This window comes from Platichthys flesus, chromosome 23, assembly GCF_949316205.1.
Source record: "Platichthys flesus chromosome 23, fPlaFle2.1, whole genome shotgun sequence".
In the NCBI taxonomy this organism is placed as follows: Eukaryota; Metazoa; Chordata; class Actinopteri; order Pleuronectiformes; family Pleuronectidae; genus Platichthys; species Platichthys flesus.
This window is the reverse complement of record NC_084967.1, coordinates 6,826,411-6,852,609: the sequence shown is the minus strand read 5'-3', so window position 1 is coordinate 6,852,609 and position 26,199 is coordinate 6,826,411. Positions and strand designations below refer to the sequence as shown.

Sequence of the window (26,199 nt, the reverse complement as noted above, 5' to 3'; positions counted from 1 at the left end):
CTGCCGCATCATGTGCTTCTCTGCATGTGCATTGTTTGCAGCAGGTGTGTCATGCAAAGCACAGAGTGAGGCCATCATTCATTCATCACACAAACATTTTCTTAAAGAAATCATGTAAAATACGTGAAAATTAAAGCAACACTAAGCAACTTTTACTGAGCAACAGCGCCCTCTGCAGCCACACAGTCATTCATTTTGTTGACTGTGTATTTCCACTCACTGAACGGAAACACCTGAATGCAGAATGTTACCAATGACACCTGGCTTCCTGAACCAGGAGAGCTAGTGTATTTTATAAGTTTCCTTGCTGAATATTAGAGACAAACGCTGGTTTTTAAATTATTTTTAAATTATCAACAGTTCAGCATTACTCGGAAACTTGCCGGGTCTGATGCTAGAAGTTTAAGCTTTGACTCTCAGTTAGACCCTTCTAACAGGGGATACCCCTGACACCCACTCACCCACAGTTACAGAGAGCAAGAAGAGATGTTATGAGTAAAGAGTAGGAATGAAAAGTAAAAAGTTCCATAGTGTTGCTTTAAATTTACATAATTATGAAGGTGTAGGTATACAAAGTTCTACTAAAAATATCCTGCTTAACGTGTTGACGTTGGAATAACAATCTTGTTAAGACAAGTGTTTACATTATGACAAAAAGGTTGCAGGTAATCAATTGACATTTCGTCTCAAAATGCAATTGCATTGAAGGGTAATTACATAACTACATACAGTGGAGAACAATAAGGATTAAATGAGCCAATATGAAATTACAGCGGACAAGGAGCTATTCTACGTGCATGTAAACTACTCAGTAAACACACTGCTATTTTTCACCGGGCATCTATGTCAATGGATCAAAAATGTCAGTTATCAAATGAACGTTTATATATATATATATATATATATATATATGCACAAATAGACCACTGGAATTTTTATGAGAAATTGCGAATTAAAATCTATTATTAATTTATAGGTTACAGTGTATTCTGAGATTTTGATCCATTCTGATAACGATCACTGACGCCCATTACCAGGGTGTCAGGCATCTCCCACGCACACACAAACATACGTCAACACACGCGCTTAGAGGTGAGCTGGCAGCACACCCAGGCACTGAACACACACCAGAGTCCCTACCTTCTCAATGCCAGAGAGCTGAGAGAGAGAAATGACAGAGTAGACCTGTGACTGAAGCCACAGCAAACACTCACAAATGCTCACACACTCAAACTAACTGATGCAGACACTGAGTGGTGTCCACACAAAATGACCCCAGCCAATAAGAGGGTGCAACTTATTGGCAGGACTCATATTAGTTCCATACTTTACTGACCACTTTTTTCCCTTCTGGTCAGTGGTGGGTTGAAACAGAAGCTAAAAGATCAGCTCATATAATATTCTGCCACTCAAGCGTGACATAGAATTTGCACATCCATCTTGTGTTAAATGAAAATATGCACATTTAGAGCATTTTTTACATTTTAATACAATAAGCTTCTTGGCTTAACTGCCTCATTGACGTACTGTATGTAGAAATGAGCCAAATTCAGAGATTTGGGGCTATTGTGTTCACAAAGCTGCTGTTGAATCCCCAATCAGCCTCACAAAAGTAGTTGCTGAAAGTTCTGTGACACAAATGCAAACCCTCTAAAGATACGAAACTGTTCACCCTTCTTGTTTATAGGTTAGCGCGTGTGTGTGTGTGTGTGTGTGTGTGTGTGTGTGTGTGTGTGTGTGTGTGTGTGTGTGTGTGTGTGTGTGTGTGTGTGTGTGTGTGTGTGTGTGTGTCTGAGAGAGACAGAGAGAGATAGTTCAGAAAAACAAAGCCCTGTGAGGGAGGTGATAAAGATGAGTTTGAGTTTTCGCCCTCTTACCCGCCGTGACACAGTGGCGTTGGTCCTCTCTTTTAGCTGGGGGTCGGTGGGGAGGCTGTTCCACACGATGTGAGGTGTGTCGTACTTGTCTCGCAGCTTAGGACAGCTCTTAAAAAGGAAGTCTATGATGAAGAACTTGATGCCGGCATACAAGCCTGGTGAGACGAAAACAGAAACAAATTGGAGAAAGGATGGAAAAAAGCGTTGCTATTGAAACAGAGGTGATCAACTAAATCTTGTTTAGCGATCCTGGTTAAAAGATAAGTCACATCCTCTTTTCAGAGTGCTCAAATAATCTCAGACTTTAAAATTACTTAAGATTCCAGTTAATTTCAAACCTCGGTGCCATTCAAGGTGCAGCTTTGTATTTGTCTTATATTATCATTTAATTTCATGGTTAAAATTCTTTTAGATAATTTCCTTTTCAATATCTTACACATTTCAGTATTTTTATCAGGCATAACGTGAAAAAGCTGAAATCTAAAATAATCAGAGAGAAATGCCGACAGCCTGCAGCTGCCCCTCACAGGCACATGGAGGACGGTTACACAATTGCTGTATGCATGCATTTGTTTGTGTGCATTGGATTGAGAATAAGCGTTCGCATTCATTCAGAGCCAAATGTAGTAAACATTCAGTATGTAAAAATTATAAAGAAGCTTTGTATGTGTTTGTGCATATACAGAGTATTCAGAAAGTATTCAGGCATTGAGTTATTCTTCAGTTTGATGCTAAAATCTTTTAAATACATGTTTTCCTCATCACTCTACACTCAAAAGATACTGGTGCACGGATAGGCAATGATTTCAGAATAAAGCTGAAGCAGAACAAAACTCTAATAAGCAAAGGGGTTATAAGGAACTACTTCCTCTCACCCATCATGAAGCCCATCAGTTTGTATGGCATGACGCAGGAAGTGATGAAAGCCATCCACAGGCAGATATATAGTTTCCTGGTGCTCTCCGGCTGCACCCACATGAACAGGCTGACGGGCAAATGCACCAGATCACACACGAAGGAGAAGAGAATCACAATATAAATCAATATTTGAGTAATTTATTAACACTGCTTGCAATGCAGATCCTTTTTTTCAAACTTACTTCTTTATTTTCTCCAAAACATCTGACATCTTACCAAAAAGGTTCTGCAAAGAGAGTTGAATCACTGTGTGAACTTTGAACTAATACATGTTTCATTATCTGTGTTATTAAATTGGACAGGAATCCTGATGCGGGTTGTACCTGTGCTTTTTGTGCAACGTCAAGTACAAGCTGGAACTTTTCAGACACTGTCAAGTCTTCCTTTGGAGGCTCCTGCAGAAATGACGAGAGACATGTTGACCTCTGCTGGTGGATAGATTTTTGTTTCTGACAGACAGGAAGCTGTTGTCTTACCATGGGTTCAAACACCTCAGGCACTATGCTCCACTGGATCCTCCAACCTCTGGAAAATTGGAAGAAAATATGAGTGCTGTGAACTTCGATCTTTAAAAACACCAGTTTAATTAATTGAATTCATTTCATAATAAAAAAATAGGTTTAAATGATTGAATTATATTTGTGTGTTTGCAGCTGTGAGTGAAGTCTGGTGTTAGGCTTGTTTGAATGTATTGGTCTTCTGTGGTGCATTATTATGATCATAAATACAGGTGTAGCAGGTCTTAAAAATCTTTCATTATAACCACATTCACTGTGTGTCCACAGAGAGCCTCTGTAACCTCCATTATTAAGTTAAGTATTATTAGACTAAATGTACAGTAAATCTTCCAACAGCAGTGTGGTAACTATATAATAAAATCTCCCTCTACTAGAGCTGCCACTTGAATAGGTGAGAAATGTTCTTACCTGGCGATGAGGTAATTTAAGGACAAGCGCAGGATAGCCAGGAAGAGGAGCATGGGAATGGCCCAACCATGCCATGCAGCATTCATATAGATCTGCAGACACAAGGAAGTCCAGCTCAGTATACAGCAGTTCATCATTTGGTGCATTGACCATGGCAGATTCATGATTATAATTATTTCAGCCAACAATGATGTGTCAGTGTTGGCTGAACTTATTGTACTTTCTTGAGCTCTCACTCTTAAGTATATTTTTCACAACAGCCAACAGGTACTAGCAGTATTTGACATACTTCTGCTGTAGAAAAGTGTGTGGTTTGACAGGGAGAAGCTGGAGACGGTCTGTAATGACGATGTGGGAGGCTCACTCTTACACAAGCAAATGTGAACACAAGAGCAAGATTTTAAAGAAAGCTTTCCTATGTATGGCCACAATAAGTGGGTTGAACTTTCTGATTGGACCTTCGCAGGGTTTGGTTTAGCAAAAACTATTCTTCCTTTTATTTCCCTTCACAGCCACGTAATTTGGGGTTGCTGGCTTTGGATACATTCATAGCTCTCCCTTTTTTGTAAATGATATGACATGTTGAGAGGTTTTGTCAAATACAGAAGTATAAAGATCAAACAGAAATAAACGTTGCAGTCACGTGTCATAAATGATTACAAATAAAGTTGTATTATTATTTTATATTGTAGCACTTTTCTAACTATAACCCTTAGTGCATCGCAAAAGGATAACAAAAACAACAATGATACATTTTGTTAAATCGGTGAGACTCACAATGAAGGCAATAGCTGAGGTGTAGACAGAGTGCCAATTGGACAAGGCAGAGAGGTTCCTTAAGAAGTTGGTGACAGGTCTGGCTCCTCGCTCTGAAACAAGGATAGAGGAACATTTAGTTATATTTATGTCATAAAAACAATTCTGTTACATTAGTATTGATTTCAAAGCATTAAAATGCATCACATATTTTAGTATTTCCTAAAATGAGATTGTTTTTCGATGTGAAGGATATTTTTACTTTGAATTATCAGCTATGGAAGCCTAAATTTGACTTCATGTTAGTCATGAGGTTAGTTCCTGCAGAAGTAAATTTGAGTTGTTGATACATAAATTCCAAACATCTACTCAAAACATAATGATAATGAAGGCAAAGTTGTTGTTTTTATAGTTTTCTGTGTATTTGGTTTATTTTGCAGTACTCACTAAGTCGCCTCATATTTTCTGTCAACCTGCATGGGGGACACAAAACATGAAAGTCAGAACACACACAAGTAGCTGCTTGTGTTCAAACAAACACGCACACAAAGAGAGATCTGCTTTTAGTGTGAGAGGGGGTGGTGACAATTTGGCCTTCATGAGGCTGGTCTGACAGATTCATCTTTAATAGAAGAGAAAAGAATGAACAGAGAAAGGAGCCTGTAATTTCACGTCCTTTCGTCCTGTGTTATTAAAGCTGATCTGAACATATCAAATGGAGCAATCAACTGACTGCAACTAGAGCAGTTAGCCCCTTTTTAAAATGGGATGCACAACTTTAAATGGTTTTGAAAAAATGATGATCTAAAGTGCAAGGTGAGAAATGAAAATCTGAGATGACGACTGTCTTCACGCCACTGAACAAGCAAAGATGCTACAACTCAGAACAGAACTTCATGTACTACACTGGAGAAGCCCTTCACTCACCGTTTAGCACTTAGTGGTTCCTCTGTCTCCACTGTGCTCTCCTCCGGCTGGAAGCGGAAGTCTTCGATATAAACCCCGAAGCGCTCGTGCAGCCACTTCTGCAGCCGTGAGCTCCACACCTCCTTCTGCTGTTTCTCTGCTAATGATTGAAGTTAATGTAAGTTTTTGTTTATGTCTGAAACTCCACAAAAAAAGTATAGTAATGTAAATAAATACTGAAGGAACAACATCCTGTGTTGCACAATCAAATCACAGCCCTCGATCCGATATATATATTAAAAGTCATACTTAAGACTCTTAAAAAGAGTTAGTAAGACTTTAAGACTTGGAGATTCTCAGTTTATTTTATATGGTGAACTTCATTCCCTCAGAGAAGTTAGTGTTTCATTTACCTTACTCAGGTTATTCCTCATCCTCTCATCCTGAAGTGAAGCATGCAGTTTGATATCATGCTTACTGAAGCATAAATCTAACCACTGTGTTGCTTGTTCAACTATGTTTGTCTATAGTAGCCTTTTTCAAACCATCCAAAGGTTATGTTAGTACAAAAAACTCACCATCCCATACAAACCACAAATAATTTAGATACTGCTTAATTTGTGCTTCTTCTACAAAAACAATCAGCTGATGAAGAGGTTGATGTTTTCTCATGAACGTGCAGCTTTCGTCTTTAGACACAGAAACATCACAAAGCACCATCATGTTCATAATTAGACCATTCAGTTTTTTAACCAATTGTAAACCTTTTAAAAGTAAGAGGGAGGGGTTTCAACCAACATACATATTTTGTACAAGAAGGCATGAGCTGATAAAATCTGGTTGTTCGGATCAGAAGCTTGCCTTTGTTTACCTCTATGTAATCAAGACACATTATTTCAAATACTACTATGCATTTCTAAGGTTAATCTGCCAGGATCATCCCTGTGAACGTCTGTGCCATGCAAGAACAAAAATCCTGACTGGCATAGCAACAGTAAGTAAGTAGGGTGAGCCTAGTATACCCAGTGTTATATAAATAATATAAATGACATCCAGTTTATATCAATTCAAACACATTTGTAACATTAGCGTTAGTTGGTCCCTTGTCAGAGGGTAGAAGTTGGGAAGCACTGCACGTACTGACAGGTTGTACTGAGCAGTGACCAGAGGTGACTGAGTGAAAAAACAAAAATAAAAATCAATCTGGGCTCAGTCCAGGGGCACTTTTGTACGAATTATGTCATCACGCCTCTTTCTCCTTTATCCAACACATGATACTCACTTTCTCTAATCCACACCAATAAGCACCCGCCCCCTTCACACACACAAACTTAATCCATTCCAAAAAAAAAACTGATACCCACACATGCTATTTAGAGCTCAGGCATGTCTGCCCCAGATAAAGTGATCTACAATCATAACCCATTTTCCAAAATTAGCCACCATCTCCCTCTCCCTTTCCATTGCTGAAAAAAAACACATCGGAATCACTAGGTCACTGGAGGTCAAACCATGGCAAAAGCTGTTATTCAGCCAAAAATAGACTGACCACACACCCAGTCCCTCTTGTGACACTGACAATGGGAGAGCTGATCTATAGTGATAACAGTAATAGTTTTTTAAAGCAGATCCAGTTGTGTGCTTTTTCTTGTTAACACTTCACCCTGGAAGTGTGTGTTTGTCACGATGTTTGTCATGTGTGTCAAATGTTCTTGATAACCAAGAACACTTCCGACACACTCTGTTCCTGTTAGGCACTCCACCTCACACTTCCTACTTCCCCAGCTCCTTTGCACTAATGCACACAAACACCTCTTTATTCACATCCACACGTCTTCCTTCCCTACTCATTTCCTCTCACTCACCCCTCCCACTTTTTTTCTTGAGGGCCTTACCTGTTCCATTGTTGGAGGGCGACTGCTGTTTCCGGGGAGGCTGTGGTGGAGAGTCCTCCAGCCTGAGGGGGAGGGAGAGTGAATTTTTGTCAAGTCATGGTGTCACTTCTCTATAGTCAAGAGCTGCAGTCCCACCAGAAACGTCTCAGGAAGTTCAATGCTGGACATATCAACAACGGTCAAAAGAGTTAGAGACATAGAGGAGACGCTATTTCAGTCCCCTACCTTTGTGAAGTTAATATTTTTTAGAACAATCATTACAAAGAGTAAAAGAAAGCCCCAACACCAAGATGTTGGGTGGTCCTATAATATTTCTCTCACATGCAGTAAGTATTGTATCTTTGCAACTGTGACCTGTAATCCCTAATTTATTTTCAGCCTGTGTGAGTGGTACTCAGTAGAACTCATATCTCCTCTAAGGCCCAACTCCCGTGGAGTCAATCAAGTTGCACCAAATTTCAGACACTCACAGATATCAGTCTCCTAAAGAGCGAGATTATTTTTCATCAAGGTCTATGAACTATTCCCTGGGAAAATTGTGAAAATGTGGAAAAATGCCAATCTTCCCAAGTAAGTAAACAAAAACTAATGTGAATCCGCAACCAAAACGATTGGGTTCTTTCCTATCACATACCTCATCCTTCCACCAAATTCATAGGAATCTACCTAGTGTTTTTTTTGTACAATTCTTGAGGCTGTTCCTCTCTGCTGGTAATCTCTTGAGGAGCACCAATGGAATTTCCCCATTGGCAGCCACGGAGGCATCATCTGATATCACAAGCACACACCACACACAGCCCCCCACACACAGTTGATGTGCACCCTGGGTTTAAGGTTGGCTTGGCTGGTGTCTGGGGACACAGGTTTTCCCTGACACCAGAATAGCTACAGTGTCTGAATGCGCAGTTGGAGACGCACTCGTGACTCGTTTCTTGTTTTTCTTTCACTCTATCAATCATCTCACTTGAAACATACACTCTCACAAACACCTTGTGGAATTCCATGCCTACCAAGTTGCTGAGGCATCTATTTATAACAGAAACATTGAGCAGCACTGGGACTAACACCCACCCACAGGGACACACACGCACATATGCACTTGACCCATTATAAACCCAGCTGAGATGAAATGTTATGAAGTGCAATGTCATCATTTCCTATCCTCCCTTGTTATTATTTCCCACTTCACACATTTGAACCTCATCTCCTATCTCCCACGTCATTGCACTTAGCTCTGTGTGTCTCAGTCTTCCTGTTATACCTGGACTTGAGCACCTCATTCATCTTCTGCTCCAGGTCTATCCTCTTGGTTCGCTCCTTGTCCAGCTCCTGTCGCAGGGAGTCCACATTTGTCTCTTCCCGCAGCTTCCTCAGCTCCTCCTCTGGGGAAAAGAAATACGACAAAAACATGAGCTTGAGAGGAAACCAATTCAACTGAAAGAGGATCCACACAAGTGTTTACATAGTCATGAAAGCAGTCCAGCCATCATTTACATTTTTGGGGGGTAAGACAACTTAAAATGTTCCTCGACATCACAACATTGTAAATAAGAGAATTAAATTATTGTTAAAGTACTGAAGTCAAACTCTAAGTAGAAGAGATAATACATCTGCCCAAACTCATGTGTCTCTCTTTCCATCTCGCCCTCCATCCATCCTTCCCACCTTGACCTGTCCCCCACTCTCGCTCCTCGTCAATCAGCTCCTAGCATTAAGTGGTATCAGGTATCAGGGCTTTGAAACCAACATCAGCAACGTTTCCTCTCAGTCTATTGTTCCTGACTAAAGGGACACATGAATAAAGGAGGAGGGGGAGGCAATGACAGTGGGCGAACATGTAGAATATAGTTTATTTAGGTGATTATAACCAGAGCCACAAAAACAAGGAGTGCATATAAAAAACTTATAGCCAAACATTTTGATTTGACATCATTTCTTAATTTAAAAACGTCATATTGAGGATTTATAAGAACATTGAGCATCGTAACACTAGGACCCGCCACCCACCTAAAAGACAACACACACATAAGCAAAGATTGTGCATCCCCTGTTAATGAAAATAAACATCACCTTGTCCTCCCGCTCGCTTTCCCTGACTTCATTACATCTCCCACACAGTAGGGGATTCGTATTGCAAGAACTTTGCTGGCAAATTCTCTTTCTTTCTTTCCCGTCACCTAATCGAATACCTCACTCTCGTCTTGTGTCGCTTCCCATTAATGCTAATGAAACATTCATTGCCAGCACCTCCTGCAGCTTCAGCGTCGGCCACATAACTGGGTGTTCCAACCGAGAGGGGACATATACTGTATCCTCTCATCAAATATAGTGTACCTGATAAGTAGGCTCCTCTTTTGTAGTTTGCAAAGCAGCTTGCTCTGGCCTTTGAAAAGCATGTGCATTGGGGCATTAAGACAAAAATCACATGGGTTTTTCCTCTGTGTAATATGACAACATAACAAAGAGTGCAAGGTGCAGTATTCATTTTCGAAAACAAAAAAAAGAGTGTGCGTGTGCGCGCCTGTGTGTACGCAGGAGACACAGAAAGCCAGAGGTTGGCCAAAGGTTGCTGTGGGCTAAGCAGCTTAGCGCTGGCTACCTTGTGCCAGGAGATCCAAGGCCAACTGTAAACCTTTTAGTCAAATGGGTAACCGCAGCAGCAGTGCACCATGGGTGGTGTAGATAAAACTAGATCAGAAGTTTACAGAGCAAGGATTAACAGCAACATCACTTGACACCTGTAAGTCCGAAACAGGCTTCATGTTTGTGTTACACTGTTTACATTTTATCTGGTTAGTTTTGGTTTCACATTGTAATTCAGGGGGTGCATTTAAGAATTATCCATTTAATACGTACATCCTGTCCTCACCGAAGTTGACTGCATCTAACTATACCTGACATTGATTGGTTTGTCGATCCGTGCGCCTCTGATGCTGGAGTGTTGTCAGTTCAGCAGATAAGTTATCTTTCCATTTAATTGAGAAAATGTATCAATTGGTTAATTTCACTGCCACTGTAATTTAATGGTATCACTACTTCAGGTGGAGTACTCCACACTAGCTCATACGCACCAAATGAATGTCTAATGTTCATTTGTGTTTAATGTGTCAACATCTTGCATTAGTCTGGAAGTCAAAACTGTTCAAAAAAGTCACATTGCAAATGAACCGAACCGTGTTTCAATTTGATCTGGACAGAGACCACACTTTTATTTTGGTCTCTTGGACTGGGCTTTGCTCTGAGGCACCTGTTCCACACCAGTTATTTTGGTTCAGGATGAACTTAAAGTCCAAAAGTCCAGACCAAACAAGGTTTGAAAATGCCTTTAGTCATTGAAGAACCTGTTTACACATCAATGTCACATTATTACCTTATAAGTTGATATGGCCAACAGGTTAGCATAAAAAGTCAGACTTGTAGATCCAACAAACATGGAGACACTAAAATTAAGCTTTCACGAGCTCCTGAGGACAACATGTGCATTATAGCAGCTAAATGCTCTACTATGATCACAAGCTAGCAGCTAACTGTGTCCATTAGCTATCAACCAAAACAATGAGCAGGAAGAAACTAAGATTAAATCAAACTGCGGAGCAAATTTAATACCTTCACACCATTGCTAATGTGATTTAAATGAAAATAAATGCAGCTCCATATTTTGTTACAATCCTAATTAATGATTTACAATAATGTATTTTATTCATTTGTAATGCTGCTCTGCAATGGCTAAACTGTTTTCATACTAGATCCTCGCCACTATTTTACACTCTTTAAACCACACAGTGACACCCTTCCTTTTCCATGTGTTATCATTCCTATCATTCCCATCATTCCCTGTTTAGGATTGTCTACAACTCCTTTGGCCTGTCTCCAGCCTCTTCCCAGCTCCTTCCTTCCTTCCACACTAATTATAGCCACGTCCCAAATTAGGAGCTGCATCCTTTGTCGACTGTATTCATAGACCATTGCATCACAGAGGTGCGACTAGGCTGTCCCAAAAAGCAGGCTCCTACAAATGTGTCCTTCCAGCCCCGAGCAACAAAGGCTCCACCAGATAGATTCTTCCCAGCCCAACATATCCCATGATTCATTGCGATTCAGTGACTAACTGTTTTTCAAAAAGGTAATGGTGCCAAATAGCATCCGGAGATCATATTTTTTAATGTAAGTACTCAACCGATGGATGTACAAACATGTTAAAAAAACATTATAATCCGTAGCTTTGTTGCTAGGCCACAGCTGTAACGGCAGGACAAGCTGGTGACCAACGCGGTTTACGCAGGCGGCTTCGGTTGCATAGAGCGTGTCCTCTGCAGTATGCAGCTGCAGAATTAAGACATATAGCTTTTATCCTTCCTAACACCAGAAAAAGAGACTCCTCGTTCCAAGCACCCATAACATTGTATTAGGTCTGGGGCTCTGTCTGTGTGATACAGCATGGCACAAATATGCTATGTGGGACAAACAGAGAGTACAATCCTTTTTCTGTCTCACAGAGGCCTTCTGCATCAGATAGGCTATTAATAATTCTGTCAACATGGCCGCCCTGTTCTAAAATTAATCTATCTTCTATATAAAGTGTGTTCAGAGTGTACAAAGCCCTTCACTTTTTTACACACTTTATTTTGTTGGATATTGGATTTAAGAGGGATAAATGGCTGTAATATGCCGAAGTGAAAACATGTAAATGTGCACGTACTCAGCACGCAGCTATTCAATTTTCCTCTGGGTGCTCAAATTTCCAACAGATCTGGGAAATGCAACAGACCTTAAATTTCATTTTTCCATGTGGACTAGCCCTACATTAGGAATATTTTTTCTCAGAATGTAAACACAAATGGTGCTGATAGGGTGAGAAAAGTTTGGATAAACCGTGTAAATATTGCAACACCAGATTTTACAGTTAGTTTGACAAGTGGAGATCACGTCACCATATCTGACCTGTTTCCCTCTTTCAGATATACAATGCAAATACTATATCTACTGTTCCCTTCAATGTAATCTATGAGATCACACTTCTTGATATTTGCTTACCAATGATCAAATACAGAGAGATAAAACAGGGGTTTATTTAAAACTGCTTATGCAAACGTAAGGCACAATCATTCACATTAACACAGACTCCAACTGATGTTTCAGTGATAGTTAAAATTGTATCAGATGAGTTATACAGTGTTTTTGCATTCGTCTCCAAATATTTTGGAAAATAAAACTACAGTCTAATTTTACCCCAAACTAGTGTTTTGGTATTTGTATTTTACGTCTCTTTCTACTTGTGCAACCGGGTTTAGGCTTATATGTGGAGAAGCCTTCTGATGCTCTTGTAACCTCTCTCATTTTTTTCCAGTCTGGTTGTGGGGCAATGTAGGATTACACACAACACAGGTTAAAACTGAGGAAATTAAAATGAAGAAAAACTTATAGAGCTATCATAAAGTGAGGTTGAGTTTCTGTTTTCATTTTGACAGATGAGTTAAGGTTAACCACTTGTTGAAATTGATAATGTCTTTCCAGTAAAGACAATGTTATCAAATTCTCGCTATGTCTAAGGTACCTGCTGACATGAGATTTATTTGAGTGATTAAATCAAGATGAAGTTAGTTTGTAGTAGTAGAAACAGTGCAGTGTTACCTAATAAGTTACCTTATTCAAGTTTACAAGTTTACGATGAATTCCTGTTGCTGAAGCTGATGAAACTTACTGAGGTTGAGGTTACTTTTATGGCTTTTAATCTTATCGACGGCTCCACTGTAAAGGAACTCGAAGCTGTCAACGGTTAAATCCTCCATTTTGCATAAATCCATTCGTCTCTGCAGTCGATCTGTCCCTGGGAAGCTTGAATAAGATTGGGTCGGCAGAGTGGCTGCCATTGGTCCTCTCTTGAAACCGAGCCACGGCTGCAGGATCTCTAGGTCTGACCCAGCTTGTATTGCACCGTCTGCTTCCTTATGACCTCAATACTCCTCAAAGCTCATCAAAGTTTAGGTTTATGCTCCATGTTTACTTGTCCCATCCAGAGACAAAGCACAGATCAAGGACAGGCTACTCTGTCAATAATTTGACAGGTCTCTACACACAGCGGTCAGTGAACAGAGCCTGTATGAATGTGAAGAAATAGGAGGGCAGAGGAGGTAGGAAGAGGTGGGGCTTTGCTGGGAGGCCAGCGGATAAGAGGGACAGGAATCTGAGATTTCTGTGTACACAAGGAGCCGTCTGACACGCGCATCATGCATGTTCATGTGTCAGTACGGTATATGTGACTGCTTTTATCCTCACTGCATATGTGAGCAGGAGGTATGTGTCTATTGTCTTCTAGTTTGTGCGTGTTCAAATTTGTGTGCAGCAGCGTGAACATGCAGGAGTTACTGTACGTACGCAAGAGCTCAAAGGAAAAGTACTGTGAGGGTTTTTCAATCCAGGCCAGAGACAATAGATCCTTTCATTGAAGGAAGGCGGGGGCACATGGGGGTGAGAGGGGTGGCGGTCAGAGAGAGGGAGAGAGAAAGAAGCAGCCACTTCACGTCGGCTTCACATTGTTACCACTCACCACAGTGTTTGTCACAGCCAATCAGCAAATGACAATACACCATTGAAGACACTAACCATTAAAAAGAAAAGGAGCAGATGATAAAGTTTAGACAAACAATATGAAGCCAGCACTAGAAAGTGGAGGGTTTGAGGAAAGCCTAAACTGTATTTGTGAATTAGAGGAAAGAATTAATCTAACCACTAATCTAAACCGAAACATGATTTGTGTTGAGACATCACGCTCTTTCAAATTGAACTTTGCCCTAGAAACTGAACCTGTTTATTCTCATTGTGCATGGGTTATAACCATAACATTAGTTTAATGTTTTTAGAGGATTGCCAGTGATCATGTTTACATGGACAGCAATATTCTGACTAATGACCCCTCTCTGAATTAGACGTTATTTCGATTATGATGTTAGCTGCCATTAGAATATTCAATTCATATTCCTGTTTACATGAAGTGTAATTACCACTCTTGTGAAGATGACGTCATACAACTTGTTTACACTCGACACAGGGCATGAGTCGTCAAGCATCTGCCATATGTCAATGTCACAAAATGCTGCGAAAACAAATATGACGTTATAATGCAATGAAGAGTATGACCTTATACGGGTTAAGGTAATCAGAAAATGCTGTTTAAATGGCAGTGTCTTATTTAGACTACTGTTTTAAGTTTAATATCAGAATATTGTTGTCCATATAAAAGTTTCTTATATTAATTAATTTATACTAATCATAATATATGGGAATTAGTTAAATTGATTTCAGACTAATATGTATTGACACTTATTTCCAGTTTTTCTTTGTGAAGTTATTATGCAGTCTCTCATTGGACATGAACAAGGCAAGTCCTATACTTTGTCTTCCTTTTGTCCTGTGTCTTTTGAATCCTCTGTCCGCTCAGTGGCCTCCTTCCACTCTGGCCTTGTTATCTTTGAGTGACCTGGATTTCACTCACTTGTTTCACTTTTCAAACATTATCCTGACTTTATGGCTAAATCTCAAACTTCACTCTCCTCCCCTCAACATCAAATCAACAGGCTTTGTGTCTTGTGCCATGGTGTCTTCACTGACCTATTGTTCACATGGAGCAGAGCCAGACTCCTTGACAGGCGGCGTGTGTGAGAGGGAACTAACAATACGTCCGCCTTCTCTCGCTCTCTTTTGTTGCAGTCTTTGTTGTGTTCATGCTCAATATTTACTAGTGAATGTGAAATAAACATGCCATTAATAATCCAGATCAACAAGTTCCATAATCCAATGTTGTGTCAGCAGGGAGCATAGCATCTGTTTGTTTGGAGAACAGTTATCACATCATAGATTACGTCATTGTTTTCTGGTCAAGGCAGCGCAATCTCCGCCAAGCACTGGGAACCAAGCGGTGTCACAGAAACCGTAAGGTAAACAAAACAAAAGACATTTCCATGGTTTTTGCCAGTAAATTCAGGCAACTGACATGAGAAACTCTGCTGCTTTAGTCAAGTGAAAGTTCAAGGTCTTGCTTAAAAACACAGACAGAACGTACAGTACATTATTTCTGGGCATGCTGCCTGTTCAAAACAGAGTTTGAGAGTTTTTTACTCAGGAATTAAGTCTCTCTACCCACATGACCACCTGTTGCAATCACACATTCTCTACTGCAGCAAACAAATGACGAATGCCGCGTCTTAATTTACAAGAGTACAACAAAATAACCTGCAAACACTGTGACATGAACTACAGCACGTTTAGAGAAACTAATGTTAAATTAAACATCTGCATTAATATGGAGCTTACATGAATTCTGGTTCTATTCAACGATCTCAATAATCTAATTACAGAAACCTCTGCTTCTGACAGGAAACCATTCTGCCTCGTGGACCTAATTTCCTGGGGATCAGAGATCAGCACTGACAGACGTCTCTTTAGCACTGAGCATGATGTCTTCATTAACATGCAGCATGTACTGGAGCTGCCTATTTAGAGGTAGAATGAATCATCATCACCACCAGATTACAAGTATGAGTAATGAGTTTGTGTCCCACAGAATATTCAATCACAGATAATTAGCTCAAAGAATAAAAAAATGAATTTCCAGTTGCTTCCATTCTTCACTGTAGACGTACTCTCAGGACCTAAGTCATATTTACACCCAGTACGAATTTCTGGTATTGTACTTTTAAATGATTGCATTAATAAGCTTGTTCAGTATTGTTTCTTGGTATTCATCTTATGTAATCAGCGTTTTTGCTACATATCCTATGGCAGATGCAGACATGGTTGGATCATGGCAAGATGTTTTCTGGGTTGCTACAATACCCATATATTCACGGCAGCCATTTTGGCATGAATTATTAGGTAAACACAAGTGTAACTAATCACATTGACCATTTTGAAAAAAGGGTTGACTTGACCCAAAAAATAATATATCCACTGAGTCTCTGGTAAAACTTGAATACTGATGCAATTGAGAGTTTGAAAGGTTGCTAACTTGTTAGCAGAGAGTTCTAAACTTCAAACTCTGCTTAAACCGGGTCCTGACTATCGGTATTTGAAGTGCGGCTCGGGCTGCAGTTTTCTGTCCAACCCCCAAAGAAAAAATTACTGAGCCCGACCTGCACCCATGTTTTTTTGCAACTGAACATGACCAGAGCTCAATGTTTCAATGATAAGAGGCACATGCAGTTTAAAATAATCGAGTCCCCAGCCAATATCACCAAACCTGACCCTAATGCGATTATCATTTCAAGGTTTTTGTCCAACCTGTCTACTAAGTAGGCATATATCAGAATTCCTAACATATGATTTTTTTTTTTATGTCAGTAGGGAACGAGACACTTGGTTATTTCAGTTTGAAATATGCCACAGAAATTATTATTCTGGGTGGCTTCCAACTACCAGTGGGTTTACACAGTACCAGAGGGTATGTGAAAGAAGGCTTTGCATTACAGCCCTATTGTAGCTCATCTCTGAATCCATTAGCTTTTGGTTGTGCTTGTTGGTGTGTGTATGTGTGTGTTTGTGTGTGTGTCTGTTCCCCTGCAGTATGAAGTAGGACAGCAGCTAGGACACTATTGATCAGCCAGTCACTGTAGAGTACTGAGCATGGCCTGATCCCTCGCACTGACCTTCAACACACGACCTCAAACTGAATTGCCCCACACACACGCATCCACAATTAGTTCTTTCAAATGTCACAGAACTACTAGCAGTAAAACCAATATACCACAATTAAGGGAGAGACTGGCTATTATACAGAAAAAGTCAAGACTGTGCATCTGTGCAATTCTCATTTTGCCTCCCAAGCTCTAGGTAAAAATGAGATTTGCAGTGTAATAAAATCAACTTAACAGAATAAGCCAGATGTAACCACAACAAGCCAAGAATAAAATGTAAGCGAGAAAATAAGAATAAATGCAGGGTAGAAAGAGAAAGGAAGCAGATAAATCTAAGCACTTTAAGTCTGCACATAAGGGGTTTCACACTGCCATGGCTTCTGCCACTTCAGCACCGGTGGAAGGTTCAGTTTAGCTTTGTTACCCACGGTACAGCTTCTAGATGTCTATCCCTCCAACTTTACTTCAATTATGACTGAACTATCACAGGGTTATCTCTCAAGGAAACTGTTCTCAGAGTACCTGTTATAAATCTTGGTGTGTAGCATATGCAAACTGAGAGGCTCCCAAAAATACAATTAAAAACGTGGCAATTTAGAAACACACCCACACACACACACACACACAGCAGAGCACTGTGCAGTTTTTATGGTAAAACACTTGCATAATTTACATTTGTGTTTTCTGTGGCTGCTGCTATAAAGCTCCGACCCGTCAAAGCTCTGCAGGTTTGTATAACAGACGATGAAGCAGCACAGTCTGCATATACTCCAGGGATGTTTGACTGAATGATTATTACACTGAGCACCAGCATCTCCAGGATATTGTTTTCACCCGCTGACTGTGTGTACAAAATAACTCAACTACACATGACATGACTTCCCCAATCTTGGTGGGAATATTACTTGGGAGGGTCTATCCAGATGATTAACTTTTGGAGCTTATCGGTTGGGGGAGCAGGGGGATGACAACACACCGTGCATTCGTAAAGCGCAGGGCCAGTGTTAATCTGAGGTTTGCTTGCCTGATGAGAACTATTTGCTTTTCATGTGAACAGAAAACCTAGTTTTTGTAAAATGTACACATGTACTGCTATTTATATTGTTCAACCGTGAAATACTGTGAAAGTGAAATACAACCATTACTTTCTCCAACACGACTTAAGCACAAGGTTACATTTGTAACATTTGCGTGTATTCCAGCTTGCTAACCCTAACCCTAATGAAATTGATCTACACTGCACACTTATAGGTCTCACAGTAACGTGACAAAGACCAGCTGACACAGAACATGTTAAGTTTCAGAGGATAATCCCCCATACCTCACTGCAGACAGTTTATCAGGATCTGCAGTTCTTGCTCTACATCTGCGGATTATCCTGCATGTGTGACCAGAACAAAGCTCCTGAAGACATTTTCAAATGTAATTTCTGAAGTCAAAATGTAGCGCAAACAATAAGAGTATGTAATAAATTCAGTTTTTAATGATTTGATAAAACCAACACTCACAAACAAATCACTGCAACAATTCATTTTAACAAGGTGAATATCAATATTTATGTATGAATTCATAATGAAGAAAATAAGAAAGAACGCACACTGCTGGCCCTTTAAACTAATGAGAATAGTTTATTATGGGATCTGTGTGTGCATACTCACAAACCAGGGAGAAAAAAGAAATGACTGAAGGGAGTAGATTAGAGGAAGGGAATAGATGAGAACCAGGGGTACCGAAAAAGGAAAAGAGAAGACAGGAAGAAGGCACAAGCGTAACATGGCAGAAGGGAATCACTACCATGTTTGTGTGTGTGTGTGTGTGTGTGTGTGTGTGTGTGTGTGTGTGTGTTTTAGGCTCCTTCTATGTGCGCTCACGTTCATGGTTACAAATTAACCAATAAATAGCCCACGGAATAGCATGGGACAATCACAACAGAAGCCAAAAGAAAAGACATGGGTCGGTGTATTCACACCAAACACACACAAATACTCACAAACACTCACGCACTATCTGAAATGGAAAGTCACGCCTCCTGTGAAGGCAGGAGACAATATACTTAAGCGGTGTGCTTGTTTTAGCATATGTGTGGGCCCCAGCTTTATTTCAGGCAGCAAAAAGATAGAAGTCAGAGGGAGGGAGGGAGAGAGAGAGAGAGAAAGAGAGAAAACACCTTGACTCAGTTCACTTTAAGTCATGAGCGTCCACACTGATGAAGAGCTGAAGGCGACCCCTCCAATAAATATGATTTTTATGTAATAACAATGACTGAAGATAAAAACAGAAGTACTTAACTAGTTGGAATCTAGTGTCGAGACTAAAGCCATAGACTACTTATCTTTGATAGGTGAGGTATATGCATCTCAAATGGAAGAGGAGATAGACAGAAAAACAACACAGCGGTTCCACAATTGTATGGAGGTAAACCTTTGCTGCAGAGAAATGGAGCTTATGATTCCAGAAATTGACATTGATTTGACAATTGATGTCTCCAGCAGTTTAACAAGAATACAGTATTTTTCCTTCCCCAAATCTGCCGGAGAAAATTATAACTGTCTGGCCAAAAGTTCAGCTCTTCCATGTGATAAGAAAAAACAATCACAACACGTAAAAAGCTGAGTGGGAGATATCATGTTTGTCCAAGAAGGTAAAAACACAAGCATCTGTTTAAACTCCTGCAACTACTATGCTAGCCAAGAGATATGTTTAATCATAGAATGTGACATTTGATTGAGAAGGTTTAGGGTGTATGTATTTGTAGATGCAGGATGATGGCCGATCCAGACGACTCCTTTCTGTGTATATTTTCAGGCATAAGAAAAATCACATTTATCTCTTCATGCGGTTTTGTGAAAGCACCAATTTCCCAGGGTCCTTAAAGTGGAGGTGGTAAGGGCAAACGTTGTTTACCATAATACAACAGCCACATTTGTGGTAAATGTGCCAGGCTGAAATAAAGCAGAATTACCCTTTGAGTCAGACACTGTGGTTCTACATTACATTCTTTGAGCAAACTATTTAGCTCTCTCATGTGTTCCTATATTACCAGATAAAGCCATTACACAACACATAAACTAGTTAAGTTTTGCAACAAGGAATCTTTTGTTTCCTCCCAATAATCTCATCAACTCTGGCTAATGACAAACTGTATATGAGTGTTTAAGTCGGTGTTCATCTGGTCTCAACACATAACTAAGGAAACGAGGAATGCACACTTGTGTAGGTCGTTTTGAAGTAAGCTGTACTGGGCAGCCCACGCTTTCCTTACACGATGACAATACAAAGCACAGTGCCAGTGCAAAGGAAAATGGTAGAAATATAATACACAGTAACTAGAGTGCAGGGCAGGGAGCTTAGGACTCCATTAGGTGCTAATGGATTTCCATGCTTCAGTGTTCCCTGAAGTACAATTGCACCGGGCAGAGATTGGACAGGAGATTGAGAGGCATGAGAGAAATTGATAAGCAGAAAATCAGATGGTGCGGAGGTAGCAACAAAAAAAAAAAGAAAAAAAAAAAGCTTGAGATAATGTGAAAAGAAAAAAGAATTACCCGAGGTGCTACTACCCTTTCCCCATCACCAACAGAAGGCAAAGTGTATTAAGGTTCATCCCCTCAGAAAATGCCAAGCGGCTGCCATCTTAGGTAACGCTAAGATGACATTTCTCTTCGTAACTCTTTGAGCTCATAAAACGGTCGCAGCCATTTCACCTGCTTTGTGTGCAAACACACGTGTTTGTCAGATCTTAGAGGAACCTCAGGATACTGTGTCTGACGGAGAGGGAGCATAAAGGGAAGGGGAAATCCAACGAATAGAAAAGGAGAAGAGGATAAATGAGGAGAGGGAGCGTCGAGACTGATCCAGAGACGAGGAGGAGAGAATAGCGGGCAGATTTTGAAAGAGCAGCTCAGCGGGATGGAGGGAAAAGGCAAAGGGATCCCTGGAGGAATTCTTTAAAAAAAAGGTGGGAGGGAAGAAAGATGGGAGGAGGCAAGAAAAGGGCAAACAGGAAGGAAGGAGGGTCTAGTCTAGCCAGCTGCCTGACAATATGACAATGGATTCAGCCCTTTTAACTCAGGCACAGGCATTATGAGGGAGGACATAGCCTGAGGTATTCTCTTTCACACATATTCTACAAGCCACACGGCTGACAACGTGCTGCACTGGAAATGTGTGCTGATTGAGGGGGTGGACTAGGGATGAGCATCATACAGTTCGTTTCACTTCTTTTCTCCCTGCCTCTGCATCACCCATTCGTTCCTCCACTAGCGACAGATAATCCATCATCTTCAACCATCAGTTTATCTCTGTCATTATACAGTTACATTCACTTTGCAAGTATTGACAAGTACACCCTGAAACTACACTGAAAATATAACACTGCAGATTCACAGCGGTGCCATCATTTTGCTACTGGAAGCTGGACATCTTTTAAGTGTAAAAGTTCTTTCTTACCATTAGGATTGCAAGGATTGGTGGTTGGTTTCAAACTCAACTGCCTCTGTGTGGTACTTGCAAATATACTACTATGTTTCAATGGGTCACTGAACCATAGGAATAGGTGGTCACTGTTTATTATACAGAGTCAGTCCTGGTCCTAAGTAGGGGCGGGATTCTAAATATTGACTCCTTTTACTGGTCAGCACGAATATCAGTGTTAATTTGGATGCAGTTAGAAGCTCTGTGTAAAAGAGAGTTTAAGGCAGGTTTTTTTTTTTCTAATTCTAAACACGTTTTTCAGTCTAAATCAAATATACATAAATCTGTGTTTCTTTTTGACTCCTCACCCCTTTCTTTGACACTAGGCACCAAGACATTGGGTTCCTATTGAAGATGTAAATCTTTTTTTTTTCTAAAGCTCAGAACTAGTTTCATTAATTTAAGTACAGTAAGTAGGTGTAAAGTAATATAACCTGGATTATATTATGTTAGAATCATCCTAATTTATGTTAATAAATTGGTGTGATTGTTTTGCCATCACTGGTCCCTGTAGACATTATAATGATATGCAATAAAGAAAAAGCAAATTAATAAACAGAAAGGTTTGTAGGGTAATTGAGGATGCAGTGCTGCTTCATGGATGTTTCCCCTCACAGTGAGTCCTCTCTGGTGAAACATGTTAAATTGATGAACATATGCTCAGCAGCTGCTTGCTTCCATTACTCTTCCTCTGCAATTTCAGGGTTGCTAACCTACAACTACCAAAACAGGATGTTACTGCCTTCATTGCCAATTGTAAACATCAGATAAGATAAGCTAAGTCCATGCAGCTTTCTGTGTTGACTCTTAAAAACCCTTCGCTTGAAAGATAAGACAGAATAAAACACTCAAATTTAAGCGTTTGACTTACAATGTTTGCACTAGAACAAAGAAGAAAATGTAAGCCTTTTGAGTTTTTTGTTAGAGTCAAGTTGCACGCGGCAACCAAGAGCAAAGAACAAAACCCACCTCCTGCCAAACTGTGAAACCACAAAGCAGACTGATATCACGAGATGCTTATAGTTCGATAGACATCAGGAAGTGCTGGCATGTCAGGGAGAGATTTTCATTTCAGCTACAACACAGTTTAACTAGATCTTTTCATCTATGAGAGAAAGGCTTCCTTCATTCACTATTTAAGAGTAGAATAAATTGTATGAGAAAGTGACTGTAGATAAGAAAAGTAAAAAGAGGCAGGATCTCCACAATATAAATAATCCCTGTTATAATTTACCTTTTCCCCATTCTGTTGATTTCTTGCTCACCATCTATGTGTTGTTTATTACAAGGAGCAGAATGACACAAGATCAAGGCCTCTCTCTGGGAGCTAACCAGGGGCGCTCTGAAGAAAGCGACAATCTCTCACCAGACTTAGACACAGTGGGAAATCTCCACTGGACAACACAGACTCGAACCTCTTACTGAAAGGTATAACGTACCAAATGATTTTCCAGCTAACATTTGGTCTATATACTAAACAGGCAATCCTAAGACACTTTACTGACCCTGCCCTGCAACAGCAGGGACACTAACATGTATTTTAAGCATGTTCTGCCACATGTGACTCAAACACAAAGATATGGAAACTGCATGTGTGTGTGTGCGTACTCACGCAAGAAATGTTTTTCCAGTAAGGCAATTTCCAGGTGACCTTTGACTTCATTCAGTCGGTCTGACTCTGACCTCTGGAACTCCTGGATGGCCGCAGCCATGGTGGGAGACCCTGAACCTGCCTGTGCACACACACATACATACACATTTATGCATAGAGGACAAACACACATACATACAGACATACATGGACCCATGCGCACACACAAACATTTGCATTCACAAATAGAGAAGAAAAAAAAAACATGTTTGGTTATAGAATGCAAGCACAAGCAGGAATATCCCAGCTGATCTAACACACATGCATGCAGGCACACACTCGAGCCCTGGGCATGACTCACGGTAATGTTTCCTCTCCCGATTTAGGTCCAGCAGGAGTGAGATCAGAGGAGGAGAAAAAAAAAAGAGGATATTCCCTCTCTTCCGACAGCAGCAACACTGATGACTCACACACCCCTGACTAAGGGGTTTCGCACGGACACAAACACACAACTAGCGGCACAACGTGTGTGTAGGTGAACAGACTGAAAGTCAAACGGATAAGAGATGACGACTGCGTGAGAGAAGAGGGGAACGAGGGAGAAAGTGTGAGGTATTAGCGGTGAGTGGATAACGGAGGGGGGAGAAAAGAGGAGAGAACGAGAGGAGAGGTGGCAGTGTTAGCAGGATGTTGAGCTCTGCAGGTCGAGCAGCATCAGTGCTCGGCAATAGCCCTTTAAGAGGTGCACACACACACACACAAACACACACGCATGCACGCACGCACGCACACGCTGCAGCAGCTTCTCCCAGCCTGCAACCAGCATGGCGTGTGAGTGTGTGTCTGAATACTGCAACATCTTTAGCTGATGTTCTCTCCGCGAAAGAGAGAGAGGAAGAAATTGAGGAGAGTGAGAGAGAGAAGTGTTTTGAGAAGGAGCCAGAAACCAACAAGACAGGCGGAATGGAGAGTGTCTCAGAATAGAGAAAACAAACGAGACAAAGGGGACAGTGACAGTTTGTGAAAATTTAATGGAGACAGTGGGCTGAAACGAAAAAAGAAAGCAAAAAAGCCAGTAATAGATGGGGCGCTCTACTCTGGTCTTTGGTTAAAATTTTCACAGCTTTGTATTTGAGTAAATGACGCATCAGCACAACTTCATGTGCCTAATTTTATAATCGGTCAGAGTGTCCTCAAAAGTAGGTCAAGCCATGACGTCACCCGGGCGATTATCGGCTGATTAATTATAGTCTTCCCCCTCTCACTCTTTCATGAGCGTGGAGGAATGAGATGTTGTCCAGCTGGTTGAAAAGCACCGTGTCTTCTACGACTATTTTAACACCATTTTTTAAGAAAATATTCTTTATGAAATTCGTAATGCATCAGAGATTAAATACTACTGCATTCAGTCATCCTCCAATCATTTGAAAGTGCACATAAGGTCAGTGAGCAAGAAGGGAATCTCCTCTGTGTGGTGTAGAACAGAGATGGACAGATGTTGCCAGGAACATTTTCTTGAACAGGAATGTGAAACAAAATTGCAAATAATCCCCAATCCACAACTCCCAAAGAAATGCAATCAATACTCTACCACAAAAGACATGAACTAAAAAAGACACACTCATGTTTACCTGAAATAGGATTTATTTTTTAAGCTGTTTGACCACTGATAGTCAAACATTTTTATCCTTTAACTTAGTATGTGATAAGAGAAGAAGCTACTTTTCCTTAAGACTAAACAATATTTCTGGTTTGTCTGAAATATTCTTCTCAGTAACTTCTCTCTCTGTAGTTTCCACACTCAGCTCACTGAATGCTGCTCTGCCTCGCTTCTTATCCTTTGACTGTTCTTTTGTGCTTCTTTGAAATAAGCTTGATGAACTCAGTCAGATTTGAGGTTTTTGGAAGCTTCTTGCTTCCAGACTTCCAACGACTGATCCAAAACATACTGATCAAACTCATACTTCTCATCTCATTCTTATTCTCCCCTTATTCCATTCCTCCCCCCGTCTATGCTGTGCTTTGAGGTCATATTTTCCCCAGGCTTTAAATTTTGCGCTGCAGTTTATGTTGGCTGGATGGTAAATCTGAATTTCCTTACACTTTTATAAGCACATTAATATAACACCATACTCAGCCTGTAGAAGGACACTGTGCACAGGTTAAGTGGTGTACCTCAGAAAAAAAATGATACAGGAGTATCTAGTTTATCGTAGAGAGCAGCCACAAGGACATCAATTGCTTATTACATGTTTTCACACTTCTCTGTTGTGAAAAGCTATGTGCTTTTTGAGCCTGCAACTCTCTCAGAAGGTTTGGTGTGCAAGTACAAAAGGTGCTATTTTCAAGGCCTTGCTCTGCACGTAAACACAAAGATCTCAGGAGACCTTCTCGCAGTGTGGCAGTGTTGTTGTCTACAGTTTTGATCAGCGATATCCAATCTGGCCTGTCCCAAGTAAAAGCAATAGTTGTGAATGTGCATTTTGTGAGATGAGTTGGCAACAGCCTTAAAAGAAAAAGAGAAGAGCAGTTGAAGTAAAGAAAAAAAGAAACAGCGACTATAATCTCTAAATATGAGGTCTTTATGACACCTGCTGTCAAATCAATGAGGGATTTATTGAGAAAAAAACAAATCAAGTCAGAAGAGATGATAAATCCTCCGCTGAAAATGCTGTTAGGTTAACATATAATTATACGGTTACACTCAACTTGACAGATTAAATTATCTCAGTTGTTCTTCCTACTTTCACCCTAACCCTTCTTCATATATATTGATGAAATTAATGTGCAAGTATGTTTCATTGTCTTTACCTGCAACATAACACTGTGTTCTTTAGATATAATTTAAATAGTCAGACGCAGGGAGGGGGCCATGTGATCAGCAGGGAAAGTGATGCAGGTCGTGTGCAGTCGCTTCTGCAAGGACTGAACACCATCTGCTTGATGACATTCTACCTACTTAGTATGGATGACACAAGCTAGTTTGTCATAAAGTCTCACTTCATGTTTCTGCAGCCCAAGGGCACAGCGTGTCCTCTTGTAAACAGATGAGGTAATGAAGGTGAGCTTAGGACCCAGGTCATGTGGTGTGATCTGGCTACAGGAGAGATAGACATCGAATTAGGATGAGTGGGACTATAAAGGCCCATCCATCTACTCTGAGGGACCGGGATCTATGAAGGGCAATATGCAGGAAAGATGAAATCTCCACCAAAGCAGTGGCAGCTC

General features: G+C 40.5%; 1 protein-coding gene across 3 annotated transcripts in view; it reads right to left on the bottom strand.

The window, feature by feature from the left end:
• Positions 1–26,199, bottom strand: part of gramd4a (GRAM domain containing 4a) — a 43,475-nt gene that overhangs the window by 6,744 nt on the left and 10,532 nt on the right. The window contains exons 3-15 of one of the 3 annotated variants that reach the window (XM_062383191.1): positions 22,993–23,113; positions 8,540–8,660; positions 7,279–7,340; positions 5,405–5,543; positions 4,925–4,950; positions 4,499–4,590; positions 3,722–3,813; positions 3,272–3,320; positions 3,119–3,190; positions 2,978–3,021; positions 2,753–2,862; positions 1,878–2,032; positions 1,141–1,158 (exon numbers count right to left, since the gene is read on the bottom strand). In XM_062383191.1, the coding sequence (XP_062239175.1) occupies positions 1,141–1,158; positions 1,878–2,032; positions 2,753–2,862; positions 2,978–3,021; positions 3,119–3,190; positions 3,272–3,320; positions 3,722–3,813; positions 4,499–4,590; positions 4,925–4,950; positions 5,405–5,543; positions 7,279–7,340; positions 8,540–8,660; positions 22,993–23,113 (1,101 nt within the window). Of the gene's footprint in view, positions 1–1,140; positions 1,159–1,877; positions 2,033–2,752; positions 2,863–2,977; positions 3,022–3,118; positions 3,191–3,271; positions 3,321–3,721; positions 3,814–4,498; positions 4,591–4,924; positions 4,951–5,404; positions 5,544–7,278; positions 7,341–8,539; positions 8,661–12,979; positions 13,424–22,992; positions 23,114–26,199 lie in introns of those variants that run through there. The other 2 variants (XM_062383193.1, XM_062383192.1) reach the window with 2 other exon arrangements.